The sequence below is a fragment of the Acanthisitta chloris genome, unplaced genomic scaffold (genome assembly GCF_000695815.1).
Source record: "Acanthisitta chloris isolate BGI_N310 unplaced genomic scaffold, ASM69581v1 scaffold21716, whole genome shotgun sequence".
NCBI classification, from domain to species: Eukaryota; Metazoa; Chordata; class Aves; order Passeriformes; family Acanthisittidae; genus Acanthisitta; species Acanthisitta chloris.
The window spans coordinates 64,606-88,750 of record NW_008677899.1 but is presented as its reverse complement, the minus strand read 5'-3'; the positions used below and the strand labels follow the sequence as shown (position 1 = coordinate 88,750).

Genomic DNA, 24,145 nt, shown 5'->3' with positions numbered 1-24,145 from the left:
CTTATTAACTATCTCCCAGTACATTGTTTCATTATTCTGACCTTCTTTTTTCTACATTTTTTGCATGTACTTGCATGCAAGACCAGAACTATTTTGTTCAGCCCCCCTTTATCCCCCGCAATTCCCATGTTAGCAACCTGCTTTGTCATTTCCCCTTTGCACACAGCATGGAAGGAGCTGCTCTGCCCCTTTAAACATCCAGTCAAACTGACTGCCAGCCAAAAAGACAATGACTTGCCTTCTGGTAGGATCCAGGGGAATGCCCTATCATTTATTTCCCGCAGCATTTTGGAAGTGGAATAAAGTCCTGGTAGCTGTGGGACTCCACAGATCTCCTGGCTGCTGCTGTCTGCATTACTTGCCTCCCAGGGACTGTTCCCCTGCTCACACCTATCCAGAAAAAGCACAGCTCTACAAACAGCCCCTGCAAAGCTGGGTGACTGACCCTGGCCAGACAGTGAGGCCACAATGGGGCTCCACGGGATAAAATGAGAGTTTTTTAAGTGATGAGCCCTAGTTGTTCTTCCCTTGCTCTTCTTGCGCTGCTGTCTGCATTACTTGCCTCCCAGGGACTGTTCCCCTGCTCACACCTATCCAGAAAAAGCACAGCTCTACAAACAGCCCCTGCAAAGCTGGGTGACTGACCCTGGCCAGACAGTGAGGCCACAATGGGGCTCCACGGGATAAAATGAGAGTTTTTTAAGTGATGAGCCCTAGTTGTTCTTCCCTTGCTCTTCTTGCAAAATGTTCCCTTACTGGTCACCAAGTGCTCTGGGACCTGCCCCTCAGCAATGTCTGCACCCTGTGCTACAGCTGTGGGTTGAAGGAATTTGGGACAGCCATGGGACCACCAACCCCATCACACTGCTCCTCACCTATCACGGGGATGGTGCACTTCAGGGACAAAAAGAAATCCTTTGTCACGGTTGAACCAGCACACCCTTCCAGCCATAGGGTCACTACAACCTCTGCTCCCATCCCTGCTGGCTCAAAACTTACAGGAGGTGAACCCAGACCTTTCTATAAGTGTCTCTTTCAAGACGCTAAGGACTATTGAGCTGTCATGTCCTGGACAAGGAGATTAACCATGATCACTCCTCTTGGGCTATAGCCCCTGACTGTCACCTGTGCTTGGCTGAGGAGGCTTTCATGAAAAGGTGACTACCAAAACGCAGAGTCTTGGCCCTCCAGAGTGGACATGGACACCCATACAAGGACCTGACTTATTACTGCATTTTAGAAAATGCCACCCAGCCCATTCAGGTTGTTGTCTGGTGAAATCAAACTGAACTACGGCCTTTTGCCACTGGCCCCCAAGCCAGCAGGCAGGGAGAAATGGTACATAAGGTTTGCAAAGGGAGGAAGCAATGCTGGGTCTTTGCCAAGATGGTGCCAGAAAAGACCCAGGCAAGGCATGATGTGAGAAACACGGTGGGTGCAAAAACACAAGTCAAGGCAGTTCTTGGGACATGAGCTGGATAATGACAAAGAAGCCCTAACTCCCATTCTGCTGATACAGGGCACTTCTATAGGCTTAACAGAGCTGTAAAATGTTCCTGCCAGGCAGGTCAGCATTGTCAGTGAATGGGGACAATGAGGGGGAGGGTGGTCCATAGGGCCAGCTTGCCAGAAGGGCAGTAAGTCCCTGGGACTGTAGCAGTGGGATTTGGCATACTGCAGGTGGCTGATGTTTTAGCAAGGCATGGGAGTGAAGGTGGAAGACTTACCCGTGGATAGCGTGGATAGAGTGAGGTTCGTAATGGTATCGTCCTTCCTGGTGGCGCATGTCAATTGGCAAAGGAGCGTGGAAGGCCGGAAAAATGTGCTGTGGCACTGTTATGGGGAATAGAAGAAAAAAAAGGGACTTCAAAAACTTTTCCTTCCCTTTTAAAACAATTTCAAAGGCACTAAATCTCCATGAATTTCAGAGCAAGAGCAGTGCAAGACAAGGGGTCTTCATGATATCAGCGCTATCATACACCAGAGAAGTGGAATGAATAAATAATCAAAGTCATGCGGAGAAATCCTACATCTTCGACATAAAAGATCTCCAACAGGGTTTTTGACAAAGACAAGCAGCTAAGCGCTCTTTGAACTTGAGGAGATTATAGCAAGCACCAAGGAAAACTAGACTTGCAACGCAAATCAGACTCAACAGAGCCTGGTGGGATCCAGACCTGCATCGTCCCTCAAGCCTGGAGTGGCAGCGCACACCGTTCCTGAAGGTCTGTACACACAAGTTGGAAATATTTACCTAAAAATATAACAGCAAGAGCAGTGCTAATGCGGAATGTCTAGGCAGTCAGAAGAGGCTCAAAAGTGCCTACTGCCAGGTTCTGAGAGAGGAGCCCAAATTGCTCTCACTTGTAATCACTTGAGGCCCTATTTTTTATTCATTTGAGAAGCTTGTTTCATCTTTGATGGAAAGATAAAGTGGTCTCAAAAGGCAGCGAACACCTACATTGACTTATTAAATCTACAGGTTTTAATATTTATTATTGACCCCAAAAGTTAACGGCAAGAATATTTGAGTGAGTTGAGCTGATGGAAAATTCATCAGGTTATTTCTCCCCGCCACCCCCGACAATGCTGCCTGGCCGCCTGGGCCTTTTCTGCTAAAATTAGAGAAGCTAAAGAAATACAATTAGCAGAGCCTCGATAGCGATACCATACAATCGCGACAGCGATACCATACAATCACCCTCTGATAGGGCTCGGTGCATCTGTAAAGATGACCCTTTCTAGATTTCTGCCAGTCATCAGCTTAAAGATAAAAGGCTGGTCTTGCTGTGCCTTCACAGTCAGAAGATCTTCATTATAGATTTCTTAATATTGTTGCAGGTTTTCCCATTATTTCTCTGGCTTCCTGGCCTTTCTGTCTAACTGGAGACTAAAAGCAAAACAAAACCAACCTCCTAAGTGAGCTTTTCAAAACCCAGTTTGTGCTCAGTATTTCACTGTGACTTGCCTCTGCGAAAGGTACCATCTCTCTGTAGAGTGGGGAAGCACCATCCAAAACCAAAGTGTCAAGGCTTGGGCCAAGTCTCTCGCTGATGCTCAGCAAACTCCAGTAAACGCCAAACTCTTTTTCTATGAAAGACTTTAAATTCAGCCTTTCGCATCTGTGACTCCAGCTGCAACAGGGCTATGCTGACTCTGTCCTGTGGGACTGTGCTCCTCTCAGGTCCGTCGCGCGAAGCCTGCGTGTAATCCTCATATACGTCTTTCCCGGCATATCAGCAAGAGGATCTGAGGCTCCTACTCCCATTGCAATGTACAATCCCTGAGCACAGTATGGCACAGGCGCGTCAGCCAGGCTGCCGGGAGAGGTGAGAGACTACACAAAAACAACCCTCCTGCCAACTCTGCTGAAAGGCGTTAAGCTAAGGTAGTTGGGGTGGAAAGTATTTAAGACTCTGCAGCAGACTTGCTCTCCGTGCTCCAGCGAAGGGCTGGCACCTCACACTACCTGATACACTGGGAGCATTTTTGCAGCTCGCCTAATGTCAGGACACAGTAGAGTAACTGTTAACCACCTCCCCCGCTTCTGCTCCCCTCCCCTCCTCTCCCAAAAGCAGCTCAGGGAGAGAATGAACTTGCATCCTTTAGGATCTGCTTTGACAGAAGGAAGATTCACCCTTTAACCGTCCTTGGTAGGGATGATCTGTTACATAAGGACACTTGTAAGGAGTCTTCATTTTAAGAGGCAACCAGTGTTTTTCCAGGTCAAAAATGCAGCAGAGTTCAGCTGTCACACCCCATCCCCCACTCACACAGCACTGCACTGCCTCTGGTCTCCCAAACCATGCTCAGCTCAAACTCCTGCCTGGGCTGGCACCTAAAGTTGCTGTCTTCCTCCCTGGGGAAATTGTTGTCCCCTGGCCACAGCTACAGCTACAGCCACAACCCATGGCTGCCATGAGGACCAGAGGGAGTGGGGCAAGGAGCTTTTACATCATCACATAAAAAAGATGCTCCCTAAATCAACTGTCCCTGCACAGATGCCCAGTGCGAGATCACACAAACATGTCTTCCAACCTGAGCCCCTAGACTGGGTTTCCTGCAGTACTTACTCCATATTTATGCCATACAAATAAGCTCAAAGGAGCAGGAACACTTCTCTGGTCCAGGGGCCAGCCCAGAGCCACACTGGTGGCATCCCTATAGGTGACGTTTAGCAATCTCTCAAAACAGAGTGGCACTCTGCCTGTAATGGACAGGTCCAGGACTGAGTTAACCCCCAAAGTGGAGGAAAGTGTGAGCTGACACAGGCTGAAACTGTTGGCCATGGTGGTCATGTTTTAATTACACAGAGGGTCATATCCTAATCCTTTGGTCCATTCCCTAGAACAGTTTAATATACAAAAAATTATAAACCTATTGAGAAAAATAGCCCAAATTGAAGCTCTTAAGGAGCCAGGACAGTTATGTTTTATTTTGTAACTGCATTTCTACATGATTGATTGCTGAGATAATATTGGAAATTTTTGTGCTAAAGGAGTCTTTCCCTGTCACTTGGGAGAGCTGGGAAATAGAAAACACAGGGTGTTTGCTGCCTGGCCTCCTTTCCTAGCTATCTGTTGGTACAAAACTGACACGTGAAGAGAATTTCTCCCTCCTCGCACCTCTGATTATTAATGGAAGAAAAATTTCCATGAACTTCCTCCCTCCCACCAGTAATTTTGGTTTGTTTTTAACATTTCAACATATTTGGCCCATGGGAGGATCAGCAATGCGTCTGCTTTGGGCACCTGTTTCACACTGCTGCTTCCATCTCCAACCCTACCACATGCTCTGTGTTTTGCTGCCACCAAGGGTGAGGGGAAGGGTTGTTTTTTGGTGACAGTCCCTTGCAGCGTCCCACTTCATGACTTCTCCTCTGCTTCCCTGCCTGGGAGCACCAGCCAAGCCTATGGGCTCCAGTGACTGGTGCTGTTCCTTTTTATTCTCTTCCAGGTGCTTGGTCAGAAATAAAGAATCGTTTTATAGGCAATCAACTACCAATTCATAAACGTCAGCCTGGCTCTGCTTCTTGTTCCCACCCCTCCAGAAGAGGACTGGGAGCTGGCAGCAGGACAGCAACACACGCCGTTAACAAAGATGGATGTTTTACACATACGAGTTAAAAAGACAATTATATTCAATTACTTCAAGTAAGTTACGGTGATGTATTCCTGAATAGCCACGGGAAGGGCAATATCATGATTAGGGCAATGAATTTGCCAACTTTAATCTAATCAAGACAATCTTTTGTTTAGCATTATCTGCTTTGCAGTGGCAGAGGATTTACCAAACCCAAGCAATCTTTGCAGATTTAATCCCAAACCTGCCCAATTAGCACTAATGACGATTGTTTTAGCAGGAGGACTGGGAAAAGCTTTCCCCTTGGAAAAAGTTGGGCCACACCAAGCCATGCAGTACAACATACCGAGGTGCAAAAGAATGGCATGGCACCTCCAAAAGTCCCCAAGCACTGGAACCACAGATAAACATTTTCTCTGGTTTCTGCCCAAGGAAGAGAAACCCAAAGAAAACATCAAAAGCAGCACCCAAGGGGCAGGGATGATGAGAGAACAGAGTGTTTTGTACAGAAATAACACAGTTCTACATCAAGTCAGTGGCACGCAGCTCCCAGGGCGAAGCAGACGGCAGAGCAGCAAGGCACAGCCAGGAGCCCACACCTTCCACCCCTCCACGGCTCGTGCAGGAATGTGTCTGCTCTGCTGAGCCATTTGATAAGGGGGAAGACTCTGCTACCTGTCCCCACTTGTCGGAGCTGATTTTCTGCCCAAGGTTTATGAGCAAGACATGGACCTCCCACTGCTGTATTCTCATCCTTGTCTATTCAGAGGCCAGCCAACCCTCTGGCTTCAAAGAGAAAAGATATGAGGCAGAAATGCAAGTTTAAAGGGGATGTCCCTCTGCCGAAAATCCCAGGAACTGTGGGGGGAGGGGGGCATCAGAAACAGGCATTTTTTAAGGATGATGCAGGCTTTTGATTATCTCCAGAGATAAACCTGTGCTTCAACAGAAACACAGACTGCACGTATGGGTTTGTATAGCAAGCAAAGGAGCCATCATCAGTCACAGCAGCACCTCTTTTTGAGACCAAAAATGACAGTTAGGAAGGGTCAAATAAGCTTTTCCTATTCAAAATACTTCAGCCTATATATATGATTGTTAAAATAAGAAAATACCAGAAGAAAAGAAACCAGAGCCCACAGCGCTGAATTGGGTTTCATTTGCAGTTCACTTTGACAAAAACAATTCAGAAAGGCCTTGAGAAAAGGCTGAAAGAACATCCTCTGTTCCCACTTGCAACTGGGGTGCTGCAGCAAGACTGGCAGGGAAGAGACCCTGAGAAGTAATCCCCTCCCCACTCTCAGTACCACCCAGTATGTACTGGGATTCCCCTGCTTTATGTAAAGCACATAGAGTGGCACAGGCCACCACATGGGCTAAAACCCCATAGTTTTCCTATGGATGTCCAACAGTCTTCTGGGGGAACAAGCAGTCCATCCTCTAAGTGAGCTTCTTTGCCACCAGAAATAGTGCATAAACTTTTTTGCAGTCAACAGGGAAAGTAATTTGTTGAGGAAAAACAGTGAAAGATAACTGTCTGGATAATTCAGTACTTGTAGTGCTTTTCTCAACAAATTTGCAAAAACACCCATAAAAATTTAACATTTTATAAAAGAGGGAAAACAAATACTGACTTCTTGAGATGCCTTTTGGTTTGATTTACTATGGGGTTAGTGATGCACGGGACACAGCTTTCATAAATCACAAGCTACCTTGCAAAGACTAACAAAGTTAGCCCTCTCCTTAGGAAGAGAAGCAAACATGCACTTGAAACACAGCCCTGATTTCTTTTACTCAAGAGAGGATAAAACAAGTTGACATAAAATAACTTGCCCAAGCCTACACAGTCAACAAGAGCAGGTTATCCATTGAACCTCAATCACAGCAGGCAGAAACTACAACTTTATCTGTAAGAGGCTTCAGAGCCCCAGGGTACTGGATTGATTTGTGTTAGTGGGAGAAAAACTTTTCCAGACAACAGCTCACACACTCCTGTCACCGTGGTGTCATTAGCAACTATGCACAAGCAGCTGACACAGAATAAAAATGGGAAAGGAAATGTCCCAGAAGATGCTGGTGAGAGTCCACAAGTGCTTCCACAGCAGCAGCACCATGCTGTGATGGTCCACATCCCTCTTACTGGGGAAAGTGTAATGCTGCTTTTCATTTTTTTCTCCCAGGTCCAGTTTCTTTGAAAAGGAGAGTAGGAAAATAACTGTTGTCTGCACTAGACACTACAGGGAAACCTCTAACACATGAGAGGAGGCATTTGCTAGTTTTCTCCATCTCCAGAGCAAAGGCTCTTCTTGCTGCCCACATTTTCTCCTGGATGTCCAAATCTCACTCTCTTCTCAAGACCTAAGTTAAAGTACAACAAACATGAAGTGTTCTTCACTCAGTCATTACCCAGAGAAGCCCAAAGTATCAAGTGAGAATGAAATTTTAAGCTGCATTTGTTTTTCTTGTTATGCTTTCTTAAGTCCCAATTTTACATGTCCACATCATACATCTAAAGGGATGTATTTTGGCATCCAATGACTGTAATGGCTGTGAAAGAGCAAAGATGGGCCTGTGCTTTACTCCCCAGCCTTCCTGCAGTGATTTTCCTCACATCAGACTCTTCCTGGGTCAGTGGGTTCAGAGCATCCCTGGACAGACATGGTGTGCAAGCAGGGGAGGCAAACCCAGCCCTGGGCGACTGAGTGTGTGTGTGGCTACTTGACTCCCTTTGATAGTCCCTCCTGGGCGTTTCAGTGTTGTATTTGGAAGGCTGCCCCTCTGGCAAAGTGCTGCAGGACTCTAGGTGTCGGCAAGGGAGATGTTTTTGTGTTTGTGTGACGTCCCCAGAATAATGATCTAGCTGTTTAAGTGAGTTGAGCGAATGAATGAGCACAAGAAAAACATCTTCACTGAAAGCGCAGCCAAAGTTAATGCACCATTAATAATGGTCTGGGTGAATTATTGGAAGGGATAATAGGCCTGGGGTCAGAGAAGGTCTGAGACAAAGAACAGGGAAAATTGGGTCACAGAAACATGACAGAGCAGATCACGCTGATGTGCCTGTGGGATTCTCCTCGGATGAAGTCATGTACCACGACGCAGAATATTAAGGGCTTTGCAGGGACAGCCATTCCCAGAATCACCACTCAGATCGATACCGGGAGGAGGGGGAGCAGACACACGAGGACACAGTAGCTGCCTCTTAGTCCACCCCGCTTTGAGCACTACATTTCAGCATTGTTTAGATACTTTACTTTGCAAAATACACCAACTGCGTGCCTCTCTCAAAAAGGGATACTTACGCTGTTGCTAATTACACCAACCTGAGAATTTTCTAAGCAGAGAGAGCTGTATGGGGGAGTATCTGCCTACCCTGAATTGCAGCACTGAGTGTTTCACAAAAAGCCATCTGAGGTGCTTCAGCAGCCCAGCTTTTCTGTCTCCAAAACTGTGGCAAACCAGCTGTCAGGCAGCAACCTCTTCTCCCACCCCATCAGCTGCCTGTCTTCACGACACTAAATTACTGACTAACCTTGCTTTGTCAGAATTTCCCTTCTTTAAAACAGAGATAATAATACCTCCCTACCTCAGAGGTTTGGCTAATGTTTATATAGCACTTTAAAAATGATGTGGTAATTAAGCGCTCAGTATTATTATATCAACGTGTATAATGATTCCAGCAGACAGCACTATAAACAGGGCTGCACCATGACTGCTTGCCTTTTGTTTGGCTTGTTAGCATTTGGTTTGGTTTTCATACAGCATACTTCAATTATTATTGGTTAATTATTCTGTTGTTTTATTACCTGCTCAGTGGCTTTGACAAAAACAAGAGGAACTACACAGGTAAAATAATAGGAAATATCCATTCTGGGCCACTGTGAACATTATAGCAAGGAAAAAGAAGAGACAGGCTCTCACCAGCTCACCTGTGGGAGACCTCTCCTGCCCCAAGCACTACAGGCTGTTTTGAAATACATCCAGGCAGCTGTTTCCATCCAGGGAGAGGTACAGAACCAGTTTCCTACTAACGAAACTAATGAAGAAAGATGGTGGTAGCCTGATTTATAAAACTACTTCTTCAGACAACACCAGCCAGGATGTTGGAGAAGGCAACGTGCTTAGTTTAACCATGGGTTGGGTACAGCAAACCAAGCTTCCCATCAAGGTAAGAAATATAGATCACACAACTAACTTCTGTTGGGCAAGCATCTCAGGTAATGGTAAATACCTTGCAGGAGAGCTGGAAGGAGAAAAGGCCCTGCCGGGATGCAGATATGTGAAAAGTAAACAAGAAATAATAAGAAATACATTGCCCTTCAGCTATAAAATCATAAAAAAATGCCATGAAAAAGCATTACTGTACTGACACCTCAAAGCACCTGCAGGACAGAGGCAGCGTGACTTCACACTCAGAGAAATTGAGGTGCAGTGAGGAGCAGAGGACAACACTGAGGAGGCTTGTCTCTCTGCTCCAGTACTGCTGGAGCCCCCTGCATGCCCCTTACTACCACAGAAGTCCCAGGAGCCCTTGGCTGCCCTTCTCAGCTCCCTGCAGGAACACAGCCTTTGGATGCCCATGTGTACTTTTATTATTCAGAATAAAGCCCATTTCAGGGGTTACCTGTATAATAAATGCCATTATAAAATCCATGAGGACACAACAAACATCTCCATCAGACACTGCAAATGGAAGGCTCACCCCCTCCAGCATCCCAGAGGAAACCTCTTTGGAAGCAATCACAACAATCACCCATCCCCTTGGGACGGCCCAGAGGAGTTTATCCTCTTACAAAGTTTTTTTCTACTGCTTCAGCTCAGGTGGAATAACAAAAGATGTCTTTTGAAGATGCTGAGAAGCTGCCCTTACACAGCTCCTGTCTAGGACACAGGCACTGCTGGCACCTGACAGGCAGAAATGCAGTCCTGGTGGCCACACAGCCAGGGAACACGTTTCAGCCTGGCCACTGTTTTTGCGTTTGGGCAGCGCTGCTGAACTGTGGGCTGTGTCCAAAAGCAGGGCAGGCAGGCAGGCGTCTGCGGAGCGAGCTGGCTCTTGCAGCCGGGACGGGGCGAGATTAGATCAGTGAGCTCCCCCCGCGGCCCCCTGGCCAACTCAAGGCAACACTGAAGGAATTTGCCCATAAATTTCCTCCCCACCCCAAGAAGGAGACACTGTACTTAAATGAACTCAGGCCCTAATGGAAGTAGGATATACTTGTTCATCTCAATGTCTAACCCATCCTGAAGCTCCTGGCAGCTCCACTCAGATCTCTCTTGTGCACCACCTGACCTTTGGTAAGGGCATTAAAATTGTCAGTCTTTTCCTGGGCAAAAGAGATGGAACAATTACAGTGAGGCTAAAAATGGCCCGTCCCTCTACATGGAAAATCTAGATTAAAAATGTAAGAGTTCATTGACATTTTCTACATGAACACAGAATTTTTTTTAAGAAGTCAAATCCTGAAATTCCTCAGTTGCTATCTACCATCTCCAAAACATGGCATAAGGGGCTTTCTGCCTTATCTACCAAAGTGGTGGGGACAGTTGCTGCCAGCAGAGACACAAGCAACCCCAGAAAACTCTTCAACATGCTCCCATGCAGCAGCTGGCTTTGCAGCATCCTTCATGTGTGACCAAAAATGGGGCACTTCGCTTCTTGGTGAGAAAACAGGAATTTTCTGATGCCTGCTGATAACCTGCATGCAAAGTCTCGGATTTGCTCTTGCAAAACAAGTTGTACCTAAAACTTTCAAATAGTTCAAAATGGTGTGGGGGGATGAATACATTCAAGTCTATAGAAGTATTTTCAAACATTCGGATGAGCATCTGTGAATGAAGGTGATGCATTATCTATTACTTTACAAGAATTCCTGGGGCCTTCAGGTAACTGATACATGCTAGTCTTCATGGGACAAACCATTATGTTTTTTTACACCTCTGACAAGGGTAAATAACATGAAAGCATGAAGAAGTCCCACAGTGGGGTGCCCAAACACTGAAGCTCTGATGGCTTTCTGAAGAACAGTAATTAGAAAAGTTTTCTGATCAGCCTTGCTATCATCAGCCAGCTTCTCCAGTCCCAAAGAGCTGGAGTTGGGGACAGGTTTAAGGCAGAACAGTTTTTTTGCCAGAAAATGATTTCCAGGAACCTGTAACTGCTGTCAGAAACAGCACAGAAGAGAATAAGATAGTTTCAGATGTATTCTTTTTCTTCACTACAAGAAGAACATGGAATTGATGAACTTGAAATGCCTTGACTTTATTGCAACAATATCGGCCAACATGTGAAGTTTCTGAAAGAGATTGCTGAGAATTTTTCCTTCATGGGAAATTAGAACAAAATTGCCTTTTTCTGCTAAGTTGAATTCTTCTTTGGGACACAATGAAATGTGAAACAGCAGCAGCACAGTGGCACATGGCATATGGCAACCTGCTCACACTCACATAGTGCTGCTGGAGAAGTCGCAGGATGTAAATTCCACCTGAGACATACCAGTCTACCCCACCATTCCTGATCAGGAGTTTCTACCTCCACACCAAGCATTTCCAGAGCAAGACTTTCCCACCAGTGCCACCTTTTTATTAGCTGAATGAGGAGGTATGACCACTGAATACCAGAAAAGAAACCCAAAAGGCCAAATGCAGCTTATTAATTCCACAGGTCTTGAGCTGCAAATGTTGAGAGTCTTGAAAATCACTTAATTGCCAGGCTGTCAGGCCAAGATGTGTTTTGAGGACGCTGCCAATCTGACAGTTATTAACAAACAAAGAGGCCACAAGCCCTGACTGCACCGAGATCCTTGTTATTTCTACTCATGTGCCGCCTCCCAACAGGAAGTACTTAATAAGAATAATAATATCCCGAAAGGCCAACCTACGGCAGTGCAATTAAAAAGCTTTTCTGTCTCACTTTGAGTGGAGAAAAAAAAATGAGGGGGAAATTAAAATCAGACAGGAAATTCCACTAGAACAAGCTAGCTTATGTCCTAATAACACGAGATTGTGCCAACTCCTCCAGAAAGCAGAGGATGGAAATAAAAAAAAGATGGGAAAAAAAAAAAGAAAGGAAAGAAAAGAAAAAGAGAAAAGCAGCCCTCTAGACTGACTCAGATCTGAGGTTACATTGTGGTTCGGCTGTGGCTGCAATTGTAAAGGGAGAAAGGCAGCACAGGCGAATAAAAGGCGGTTTGCTTTTCGAGCAAGTTGCTGTTATATGATGTAACTCTTGTATGAAAGCGCAGCCACTGCTGCTTTGTTGAGAAAAGACACAGCCCGATAAGCTCGAAGAACCAGATGGATCTTGAGGCTTGTTCTCCCAACAGCTGCTGCCAGAGAATGGAAAGAAGTAAAAGAAAAAAAAAAAGAAAAAAAAAGAGAGAGAGAAAAAGAAAAATCCCAACCAGCAAGGAAGAAATCCCGGCACGTGAGGGGCAGGCAGGGAGGTGGGGCAGACCAGATGGTGGTTCAGCTTGTGCCTGCCTGGATGGGCAGTAGGAGAAAAATCAGTTTCTCAAAAACTTCTATGAAAACTTACAGATCCCTCAAGAAAAAAACACTGGAATAAAAAAATGCCTACAGGTTGCAGGAGAGAAATTTTCCACAAGTTGTTACCATCCCGCTTCCTGGGAAGTCAGTGGCATCCTAGGTGCAGCAACTGCCTGTACCTCCAGCTAAGCCAGCAATTTCCAGAAAAAATGGGCCAAGAGGATTTGCCCCTGACTGCTCTGGGACCAGGCCAAGGAATGGCAAACCCTGCCGATTTCACACTAAAGCTCATTTCACAGTGGAAGTCACATCACTTTAAAACAGCTGGTGAAACAGGATTGTGTGAATCTCACTGTGACTGCTGAGTGCCCAGAGTGCCCAATATCCCCTGCTTTTCTCCCATGGTCCCCAATACCAGGCTGTAAGAGATGCCTCAAGTCCTCAACATATTTCTTTTTCTGGGTACCCAAAGGAGAGAGAAATGCATTTGATGCACATGCAAATGTGGTCCTGACAGTGGCCCTACCTCCCGTGGTAGAGACTGGGGAGCAGGAAACCAGAGCATGAGTCCATAGGCAGCTGAACATGTTGCTCAATATGGCTCAGCTGCTCCTGGAACTCGATTTTCCATCTGAACAGTTTTCTTTGGCTCTCAAAAGTGCAAATGCTTCAGATACAAGGCAAAATTGTATATTACCATTAGATTGAGGCATTATGGGAGAAAGTACTAACTGACATTTATGACCAGGAGGCAACAGAAGCACCAGACAACAGTGATGCCCTCAGTTGCATCTGTCCTGACCAAGCCCAGGATCTCTGTTGGTGAAATGTGGAGGGACAGGGTAGTTCACCAGCCTCAGACTGGAAATGATGAGACTGCTGGAGTACCAAAGGGCAAAACAGTGAATGAAGAAAGAGGGAGGGCACATCAGCTAGCACACAGTGCTCTCTGGATGACACTTCTCATCTGATAGCAAATCTAGCAGAGGCCTGACCGTGTGTCTTCCACTGATGCAAATAAAAGTTTTTTGAGGAGCATCATCCCAAGCCACGTCCCTAGGAACAGGTCTACAGATGGAGATGTCTTTTAGCATTCACGCCCCCAGCCACGCATTCACACCCCTCCCTGGAGGTGGCACTGGCACTCACGCAATCACACACTGAGCCAGCTCAGGGAGTTCATCCAGTTGAAAACTAATCACCTAAAATTTTATTGCACAGGGCTTTGGCTGGATCAACTCCCTGAACCAGTTTACCATGAGATTGCTGATGAAGAATAAGCAAAAGCCCTTAGGCTGCTGTTCAGCAGCCACTTCCAGCCCAGGCTGCCACTGGAAGCATTAGTCCTGACCTCCCTTGGCCAGTTGTCCCCACATCACAGCACACTCCATTATGGTGGCCAGGATGTTTTTGTATGACTGCAGGGCTGACTGGACTGAGCAGTGCATCTCACTGAAAGATAACTTACTCCTTCCCAAGGGCTGATTCTTGCAACCCAAATTCCCAGGTGCTGGTCCTGGGTGGGCATGGGTGCTTCTATATATATGGAGTAGCTGGACTGACTGGACATTGCAAACTAAATGCATTTCCCCAAATCTATCAGGTAGCACACCACAAGCTGTCTGCTCACCCAGCCAGCAAACTTGCAGGAGCTGGAAAGTTGCCTTGCAGAAGAAAAACTCCCAAGCAGATGCCTAAATCCTGTGAAAGCTCAGGTGCCAATGCCAACAAGAAAGGGCACGCCAGCCCGCCCTGAGCACAGACCTACCTGAACAGACTCTCCCGTTGCAGGGCTGCCTGCTGTCATCGCAGGGACACCTGTACTGCCTCGTGCTACAAAGACTTGCTCAATCTTTCAGGACAAGGCTGTGCTTCAAATTCAGCGCTGGCATTTTGAGCCTCTCCAATCCAAACCACAGTAGTGAGTTTGCTTTCTTTATGCATATGCTCCTCCAGGCACTAAAACAAACTGAAATCAAACTGTTCCTATAGGCAATGGCTTGAAAAATTTCCCCTTCGTATGAAAGGTCTGTTTATATTATTTGTAAAATTGAACGGATCGAGCCTGGAGAAAAACCATGCAGAGTCTGCTGTGAATTTTGACCAAACTTCTTTCTGGAAATGGAAGAAAAGATGTCTGTTCTCTGCTAGTCATGATAACACTGCAGGGCTGGGTATTTTTTTTCTTACACTTATACCCAGGTGATAAACATCTTGGTAGCCTTTAAAGAAGAGTTTTGGGAGCTTTCATACTTCAGGACACCAGTCCCCAAAGGACTCCTTGTCCATAAAGACTGAGAGGATACTGCATGAGATGGCTTTTAACCAGGCATAAGGCAGCTTGCTGCTCTTACCTAAGCAGAAGGTCTGATGAGGAGAGGGGTGAGGAAGTTATCTGTTTTACCCAGCTGTGGTTTAGGTGCAGGCTAATAACTCCCATGTATCATCCTGCCTCAGTATGAAAATTTCCCGACCAGTATTAAAAATGGTCCCAGTGCAGTTTGCAGCAGATTCTCCAGGCAGCTCATGCAAAATGCTGGTTGTTAGCATGCTGCTTGTGTAATGAGGGTGCTTAAGACTGTAAGGGGTCTCTGGAAGGTCCTGAAGAGTGATTGCAGTTCAGGAGACTCACCCACCTGGCAACACGCTGATTTATGGCCTGCTCAGTTAATAGCCCTGCTTAACACAGGAGTTTGTCGAGATTAAGTAATTGCCTGAAACAAAAAGTTTATTATCTTTAAGTCTCTGCTGATGAATGACTGGGTGTTGGAAGAATCATGTGAAAGATCATCTGTGATTCCCTCCCACTTCAAGGGGATTTAAAAAAAAAAGAAAAAATGATAAGGTTTTAAAAGGCAAAATCTTGCAAAAGGAGTTTGAAAGCTCACAATATACACTGAAACATGGTTGCAGTTACAAGGAGGGGGTTTCACACCTTGGGTGCCATCTAATAAATTGCTTAAGTAATAACACAGTTCTGTGATGCATTTTCCCCCAAGAACTGCAAATGTTTTGTAAACATTAATTAATACCACCCCTTAAGAGATAACTGATCCTGTCACACAATAATAAGATTAGGAATAAATCAAGATGCAAAGCCTGTTTAGTTTTCATAGATCACATAGTGGCCTTTTCCATCTTAAAAAATCTGGAACTTTTCCAGCCTAGAAAACACTGCAGATAACTGTAAAGCTAAAAAGTGCTGCATGCTAAATTCTGCTACAATTATTTCTCATCTTCATTTCCAGATGCTCCAGCAAGGTTAATCGGCTTGATTAAGGTCACACACACTTACACTGCTGCATGAAACTGAGATCCAAAGTGCACCAGAGCACAAGGTTTTGTGACTTGCCTTGGTCCACCCCCACCCCAAGATGAGCCGCCTGCCTGCTAAGCAGCCCTCGCAGTTGGGCTCGTGCTAGATCACACGATCCAAGCCTCTCCTCCTTTTCTTTCCACCCCCGATTTTGATCCGAGTTGGCACATGAGTACGAGAGTCTGGACATGAGTGAAACAGGACTGACAAGAAACCCCCATTTCTATTGCAACTGCTAAGTAACGTTCCCACAGCCCCAGATGTCAGACACACTGTCCCTCCTCACATCACTTCGAGGCCTTCCTGCAATAAAATGGGAATTGGCTCCAGCTTTTCCTAGCACTTCTCATATTACCTTTTAATCCAAATACATATGGTTCAGGGAACACTGAGAGACTTGCATGAAAGGATGTGCACCAAGAGAATGCAAACCCTGGAAAAAAAGGGATTAGATCTGCAAGACTCCCTTGGACCCAAACATGTGCCCCCCAACTCCCCAGCATATTAATCAAGAGTCTGATGAGATTCCTTTTGAAATCCCCCAAAAGATTTCTGTAGACTTCAGTGGCTTTTGGATCAGGCTACAGACTCAGAATAAATCATAAACTGGCTACATCTGCCAAGTTTATTTCTTTCTTTTCCAGGTTTCAGAACAAATCCATTTTACTGCTGGGAAAAAGCAGAATGAAATAACTGACAAGAGTTCAAATATCCTGTATCACTCCCTGTATTAATTCAGCCAGTCAATCTATCCCATAACTTTGGGAAGTGAAGTAGATTACTTTGGCCAGATCAAACCACAAAAACTGTCCTGTTTGATTTATGTGCATTCTATTATTTAAGACAACCTGTGCAAACCCCTTTCTCTTGGGTTAAAAGTGACAATGTGGGGAACTAAAGTTAAGCACAGTCTTAAGCTAAGCTACAACAAACCAAATGATCACCAGTACCCCCCCACCAACTTTGGAGAGGTAGTCTTATTAGAAAACATCTAATCTTAAAGGATGCACAAAAAGAAAACACCTCAAAATATGACACAGGTCCCTGGAACTTCATGTTTTGCATAAATTGGTATGGTTTTATTAATTTGTGGCTAAGACGTTGCCTTTTTTTTTCTTTTAAACTCTCTTTACCCCATGTACAAAAGACCACATTTCACTTCCAAGTTGGGTGATTCTGCAGCATGCCCCTCTATCAGTGCCTGTCCTCAGTGAGCAGAAAATGAAGCTGTTTCCCCACTCTCAATTCAGAGCCTGGCTGATGTGTGCTGATAACTTCAAGCTACCTTGAGACATCTGCAAGATGGGGAACTTCCCATTGCAAACAGCTTCGGTATCACTTAGGGTTTCATTTATTCATTTATTGTCTGCTGAAAGTGACATTAGCATTGGCTTTGAGTTGAAAAGCCACTGCACAATGGAGAGAGCATGATATTGGACTTTTCTCTCATTTTCAGTGCTTTCAGGAAAAGCAACCAGACATCCTGACAGGAGAGGCTTGGGGAAGACCCTTGGATTTGCTTTGACCCATTGCTTGGGGCTTAGTGTGCCATTTCACGATGGGATCTACACAACCACTCATGTACGAGGCCCTCAAACTAGGGCAACAGCAGAAATGGGCATATTAAGTTTTTCAGAAATGCAGTACTGGCAGATCAAAACATCTGTGAACACTGTGTTTTACTGACAACACACTTCTGACTTTGAAACAGGTACTGCTATCAGGCTATTAGTACAAGCACTTTACTTTGAAGTATGTACTGTAATTCTTGCAATTTTACTCCCAGATCTGGTATGCATTTGGCTCAGGTTACTTCTATAATTTACCTTCCCACTGCAAAATTCAGACTGTAATATACCCACCCAGAGTGGTACGGGTATATGCACTCTCTTTCCATGACCCTCTTTTATCACGCATGGTATTTTCAATAAGAAACTTTGAAGGAAAAAAAAATAAAAGGTTTTCAATCCTGGTGATGTTAGATCTCAGTTTTTCCCATGAGAAAATCACTTAGCACTTCTCTGACTTCAGGTGACTCATTGCTGTTACCCTGCTGAGGCTCCATACTCCCCTTGCGGTGTTTAACCCAGGCATGTAACTCGCCCCAGTGCAGTAGGCGTGTTGGCATTTGCTAATAGGCTTCCTGGGCTGTCACCTGAATGTGATGAGTGAGACAAAAGATTATGTGATGATTTCTGTTTACAGAGCAGTTATGATAAGCTGACATTTGCCTCTAGCTGTTGGGTTTGATAACTCAAGTATGGCCTACATGAGCGCTCCTCCAAGCTGGCGACACTCTTCTTGAGAGTATAGAGGAACTTTTCCACTTATCCTCCTGAAAATTACAAGTGAATTTCTAATGCATGTGAATGATACTGCATTGACAGCTGAGGAAGCTGTGGTACCTTAATCTCATGTCATCACATGTCATGTCACCTGCACCACCTCACTGGCAGCAGCTGGTGCTCTCACTGAGGCTCAGTTTCCTGGGTCCCAGTCCAAGGACAATTTCCTTCACCCAGGCCCAAATGAACAGTTTTCAGTATAAACTGGACATGTCACTCAGACGAGGCACCAAATGCCAGGGAGCATCATCAACATCCTCCCTTGAACAGCAGAGCTCCAGAAGCAGATGCCTTTGAACACCTAAATGAGCAATTTCCCACCACCAACCCTGATTTCACAACTCTTCACTTGTAAGCAAACAGCCTGTGTATGCTCAAAAGGAGAAGGGATCTGGGTCAGGGACTGGGGAGAAAAAGAAACCACATTGCAAGAAGAGTGACTTTGTTCCTGAGGAAACAACAATGCCAGGTAGGCACTAGCACCTTGAAATATCGCTGGAGCTGCTGAGGAAGAGGAAGGAAAGAAAGGGCTCAGATAAACCCATGATGGCATCATTTGGGTTGTCAAAGCCATAACTGGTGGAGGTGATGGCACACCTAACCACAGCGGTGGGTTCACAGGGCCCTATTACATTTCTTCAGGAATCAGCTGGTACTGATCCTGACGTGTTCACTTAGTAAAGAAAAGAGAAGAGGAGGAAGAAAAAGAACAGGAGAAGCTATGATGTGAAAGAAGGGGAAGACAGGCCACCTTTCTAAACTAATCAATGAACACAAATGTATATGGCTACATTTAACTATTCTTGCTCTTCCCTTTGAGATTTTCAGTTATTCAGCTGGCCAGCAAATGAATTTGTAGGCATAACCATTTTCCAGATTACTGTTTTTTTCCCATTTCTTAGGGTGTATTCTTCTCTTATCTTCTCTTGCCTTTGTCTCATCTAGTATCAACACAAGCCACATCCATAGCCCCAAAGAGTTGCCAAACACAGCTTTGACAGTACATATAAATGCTAATTATTATTTCTAAACTGTTGCAACCACAGCTGTCAGCCAAAAAGGTACTTCTAGAGTATAATTCAAATTACAGGTACCCCATCACCTCTCCTGGCAAACACCATGGGGTTGACATACAACTGGGAAATGCAGGCAGACTGGTTAATATATTTTCCTCTGACTCAAATGACTATGCGATCACATGAAAGAAATCTGTTAGTAGCTGGGCAAAAAAGGGACATTAGTTGTTGTTTACCTTCAACTACAGGATGCTTCTTTTCTTTTTTTAAATCAGCATCTGGTCCTAAGGAACCTTAATTTATTCTCTCTAAGTCAGGTTTCGCTACACTTACTTACATCCAGTAACACCATAGTTTCCAAAGTTTTCCACTGAATTAACAGAGCTCCAGCTGGTGCTGGACAGCATTCAGGAAAACCATGGTGCACATCCTCATCTCCATTACAGCACAGTTATCCCTTTTTTCATGGCCTGTACTTTCAAGCGAGGCAACACGACTCAGCCCAGTCATGCAGAGGTGGTGAGAAAGGCAGGGCCAGGTCTCCACCCACCCATGTCAGGCATGTTCCCTGTGCTCCAGTCCTCCAACCTGGGTCAAGAGGAAAAGGCAATTGGGCTGCCCAAACCAGGATACTCAAGACTGAACCTATCATACTTGGCAGTATATTTGAGCTGTCAAGGAGGGAAAAGAGCAGGGAGATGGTCTATATTGAGAAACATCAGCACTACTCCCTCAGCAACCTAAATAAAGTTCTGTGACTCTGACTCCCAGTGGAAACAAAATGCCCATTTTTATCACCTCACCTCATCTTGGGTCTATAGAGAAATGAAAGGCAAATGCAGTGACTGCTAATATCTTTAGCCACATTTTCTGAAACCTTTTGACACCAAGGCTATTTTTATTAGCTAAGTGCACTATGCCTGTATCAGAATGTAAGTTTTATTGCTTACAGTTCAGCCTTGCAAAAAGCCTTTTCCAATCACCATCTGTGGCAAAGATAAGACTTAATGACATAGGGAGAGGTTACAGTACCTCCTAGCACAGCCTGGCACTTGGAGCAGCCTCTGACGTCCCACACATTGCTAACCTCCCGCAGCCTCCACTCCCTTGCAGAGCTCTCTGTACACCATGGCTTCATCTGCAAACACCTGGCTTGGCCAGTCAGCTGGACATGTCAAAAGTATACACATAAAACAGGAATGAAACACAGGTCTACAGTTCTGTTGTGCTTTCCAAAACAGCACCATAAGCAGATTTTATACTTAGAAATGGATGGTACATTCAGTCCCCTTCTCCTCCCAATCTCCTGACCAGAAGCTGCAATACCCAGCACTACCCAAAGACCTCCAAGCAGCCCCACAAGGTCAGACATGGCTCACAGTGTCCCATCTCCAGCAGTGGCCATCTCCCAGAGAAGATCCCAGAAGATGCACACCACAATACTTCAGAGTACTCTTCCCAGGCAATTTCCCACCTTGGGTGGGTGCCAGAGCCAGGGTCCTGAACCACATATGTACCTTCATCTTCAATAACCTTTGAAAGGTTTCCCTTCCAAGCTGTGCCTCAGTTTCCCCACAGCAAAAAAAAAGCTGCCTTCATTTTACAAAAATCTTTTAATAACTGATTGCAAATAGCTTTACAAAAGCTTGCTCAGAAATCTGTGCACATGCATGTAAACCCCTTAATTTTAAGGTTTTATTTTAATTCCATGGGATTCCATACCTGTCTATTCTATTTTTTCCTGGAACTGCTGACTCTTTCAAACCAGTAAACAGTATCCCAAGCAAATAAAAGTAGTTTAGAGTGATACAATCTTAGTGTTTAACACCCTCAGAGCATCACATGCAACACCGATGTTGAGAAACCAGGAACTTGAACAGATGCAGTCAGACCGCTCGCAGTGGGAGTTCGGAGACAAATAATTCAACCTTTCATCACTCTCTAATCCCAGGAAAGATATCAAGGTTAAACTACTGAGAAAAATACAGCGAGTGTTAAGCAACATGGATCGCACTTTGGAAAGGCATAATTAGCCTGCTCAAGAATCTGAACCTACAGTAATTTCTCCCTTCATAAGATGCACGACCCAAGTAGGTGCACTCGCCGTCTGCAGCCACGGTGTGGGTTTGGTGTCAGCCGCTCGCTCTATAATTGGCTCTTTATTGTGAGTTACCGCGAAAGGCTCCAGGCAGTCCCCACAGACCTTGCCCTTGATCTGGGTTAAGATACTTTGACCCGTGATCCTTTATAATAGATGATATCCCCCCATTAAAGAATGCTGCCTTCAACAATATGGGCCTGCCCTCAGGAAATGGGAAAGGAATTTTCCTATAAAGGCAGATTAAGGAAATTCCACGCAAATTTCATGCATTTTGAATAATCATCTGAACCATGACGAACCAGCTTCCCCTTGCAGGGATCCTGCTCCAAATCTTTGTAGTCTGAAGACAAATTTAGCTGTCTCTTTCTTGGCGGCAAAGCGTGCTGTTTTTCTTGGACTTGGCATGTCAGGCTGAGTGCGGTGCTCAGTGCAGCTCGTCCCTCAGGTTTGTCTGCCCAGCAGACAGAAAACACCACTCAGGCACCTGCATACTCGTGTGCAAGGACGGCTGTAGTTTAAAGTTTATACACAGCCCAGTACTGCCTGTTGAGTTGGGATGAGGCCTGTGCAGGGATCAAAGAGGATTCCTTCTTGTGCTGATACCCCCTCCTCCTTGGCCCAGCAGGCAACAGAGGCAGTGAAACCTTCCCTTCTGGTACTGATTTTCCTCCTCCATTTTTGATAGCTCATGAAATTCTGGGTTTGGGACAGGACCATGCTCAGCAGCTGCACTACATGCATTGATGGCACCTGGCTGGGAAGAAGCCACCCACTGGTTGTCCTCTCCCAAGCACCCTCCCCTGGGGCAGCTCTGAATGTCTTTTTCTCAGTATTTTCTTTTTTCTTAATGTCTGGCCTCGATACCATCTCCCTAAACACAATGACAATAGGTGTTCCACTTTGCCATCTCTAGAAAAACTCCCACTCCTCTCAAGCTCCTTCCCTAGGGGTTTCTGAGCTCCAAGGCTGTCAGCACTTTCCAGTTCCCCCATCAAACTCCTTCTCCATCTCTTAAACACATCACCACCACTACTGGGCATATCACCACCCTTAGGCACCCCCTACCAGATGTGCACCATTCCTCCCAACACCTTCTCCCCCATGGTCAAGGTTGCATCTGCCTCAGCACTTCTAAGGCTCACTCCCTGGGTTTTGAGCCTTCAGTCAAAGTCCTCACCAAGGCATGGTATCTCTCATCCAGGGTCAAATCAAGAAGCAGCAAAGGAACATCATCTACTTTTAAAATTTTAGTTTCCTAAAGAAAATGGCTCATTTTGAGAGACTTGGTTGTGTTAGTTAGACACAAGCATTTTTTCCCAGAGTAGTGTGTGGTGATGGAATCCCATGGGACCATAAGAATTTTGAAGCACTATATTTTTAAAAGACTGTATATGTAATACAAATTATAAAAATTTTCACTGTTCATCCACCAGTTTACGTCGAAATATTTTCCTGGTACTCATGAAAATACCAAATGAGAAAACTTTTAGTTTACAAAAAGAGTCTTAGGAGCCTTTTACATGCAGCAATGTTAATGAGACTGCAGCCACAAGGAGTGAAAGCACAGGAGAACAGTGTTGTAGTGTATATGTCAGCCCTTGTGTGTGCTTTCAGCAAGGGAAGCAAATAAAATGTTTTGCCAGGCTCCTGAAATGGTATGATGTTAGGACAAACTCCTGCACAGCTTTACTTACTGGAAAATAAAAAAACACAAGCAATTATCAGTTGTCATTGCTACAGCTAAATGAGGTGATATTCAAAAGTGATGCTATTTTCCTAGCAATCAACGTCACAATAAAAGATAGAGGGGCAGTCGTTCTGAAAAGGACAGCACTTCCTTGCTCATAATTTATGATATCGAGATCTTCTTTTAAATGAAAAAGTTTTGGAAAAGCGTATTGGAGTTAACAGCAAAGCAGACAACAGCACACTAACAGCCTGACGTAAAGTCTATTGAAATCAATGGGAGTCTTTCCACCGACTTCATTGAGGTTGGGATCAAATCCTCCAGGAGAATAAGCTATTCTGCAATATCTATTATTACGCACTGTTTTGTCCTGGTAATTAGATGCCGGGAGAGCGCAGCATGATTGTTTAAGGCACTGATCACTCACCCATGGAGACCTGCCTTCAGAGCCTGGGTGGGTCGAACTCAAAGAGGGGCTGCAGATTCCCACTGGCGCCTGTCTGCGTTCCCAGCCCCACTGCTGCTGCCAGGTAGACAGGACATGAAAAGGCCAGAGAAGGCAAAGGCCAGGGCTAAGCTGGCAGAGATATGGCAAGCCCCTGCCCTAATATACCTGGCTCCTGCCCTTCCTCCAGCTCCTCCATTTTCCCACCATCACGCACGCAAAAATTTTTCAGAGAAAAACCAGACAGACAGCAGGTCTCAGGTCTGCACAAAGCAGCTCTGTACGGCCCCAGGCATTTTGCGTAGCACACCGAGCGTCATCGGCATTACTAACTATGCAGGGAACATGACTCTGTGTTTGCATCTTGTTTCTAAGGTAAAACATACTGCTCCTTGGAGGATAGGTCTGAGGGAGGGGCTGCAAGTCCCCTGCAACCAAAATACAAACAGAAAGGGTAAACCACGCAGAAAGGACTCCCACCACGAAGCTATACATTTGGCTCACTATGAATACAGGACTCCATATCATTAGCAGCTAACAGAAAAGACAGTATAGCCTGAATTCTCAGAGGAGACCAGCATCACAGAACTCTGCCTCTGTGACGAGGCTTAGTGCAGAGAGGGAGTAGACCTGTGCTCATCAGTTTGAAAAAAAAAACCAACCCA

The 24,145-nt window shown here is 45.3% G+C and overlaps 1 protein-coding gene across 1 annotated transcript in view; it reads right to left on the bottom strand.

Annotated features, from left to right (window-relative positions):
* LOC103804105 (zinc finger protein GLI2-like) overlaps positions 1-24,145 on the bottom strand; it is a gene marked incomplete at its 3' end in the record, with an annotated part of 102,613 nt that overhangs the window by 25,293 nt on the left and 53,175 nt on the right. Inside the window, exon 2 of the mRNA XM_009076700.1 lies at positions 1,728-1,833. Within this exon, the coding sequence (XP_009074948.1) occupies positions 1,728-1,833 (106 nt within the window). The remainder of the gene's footprint in view (positions 1-1,727; positions 1,834-24,145) is intronic.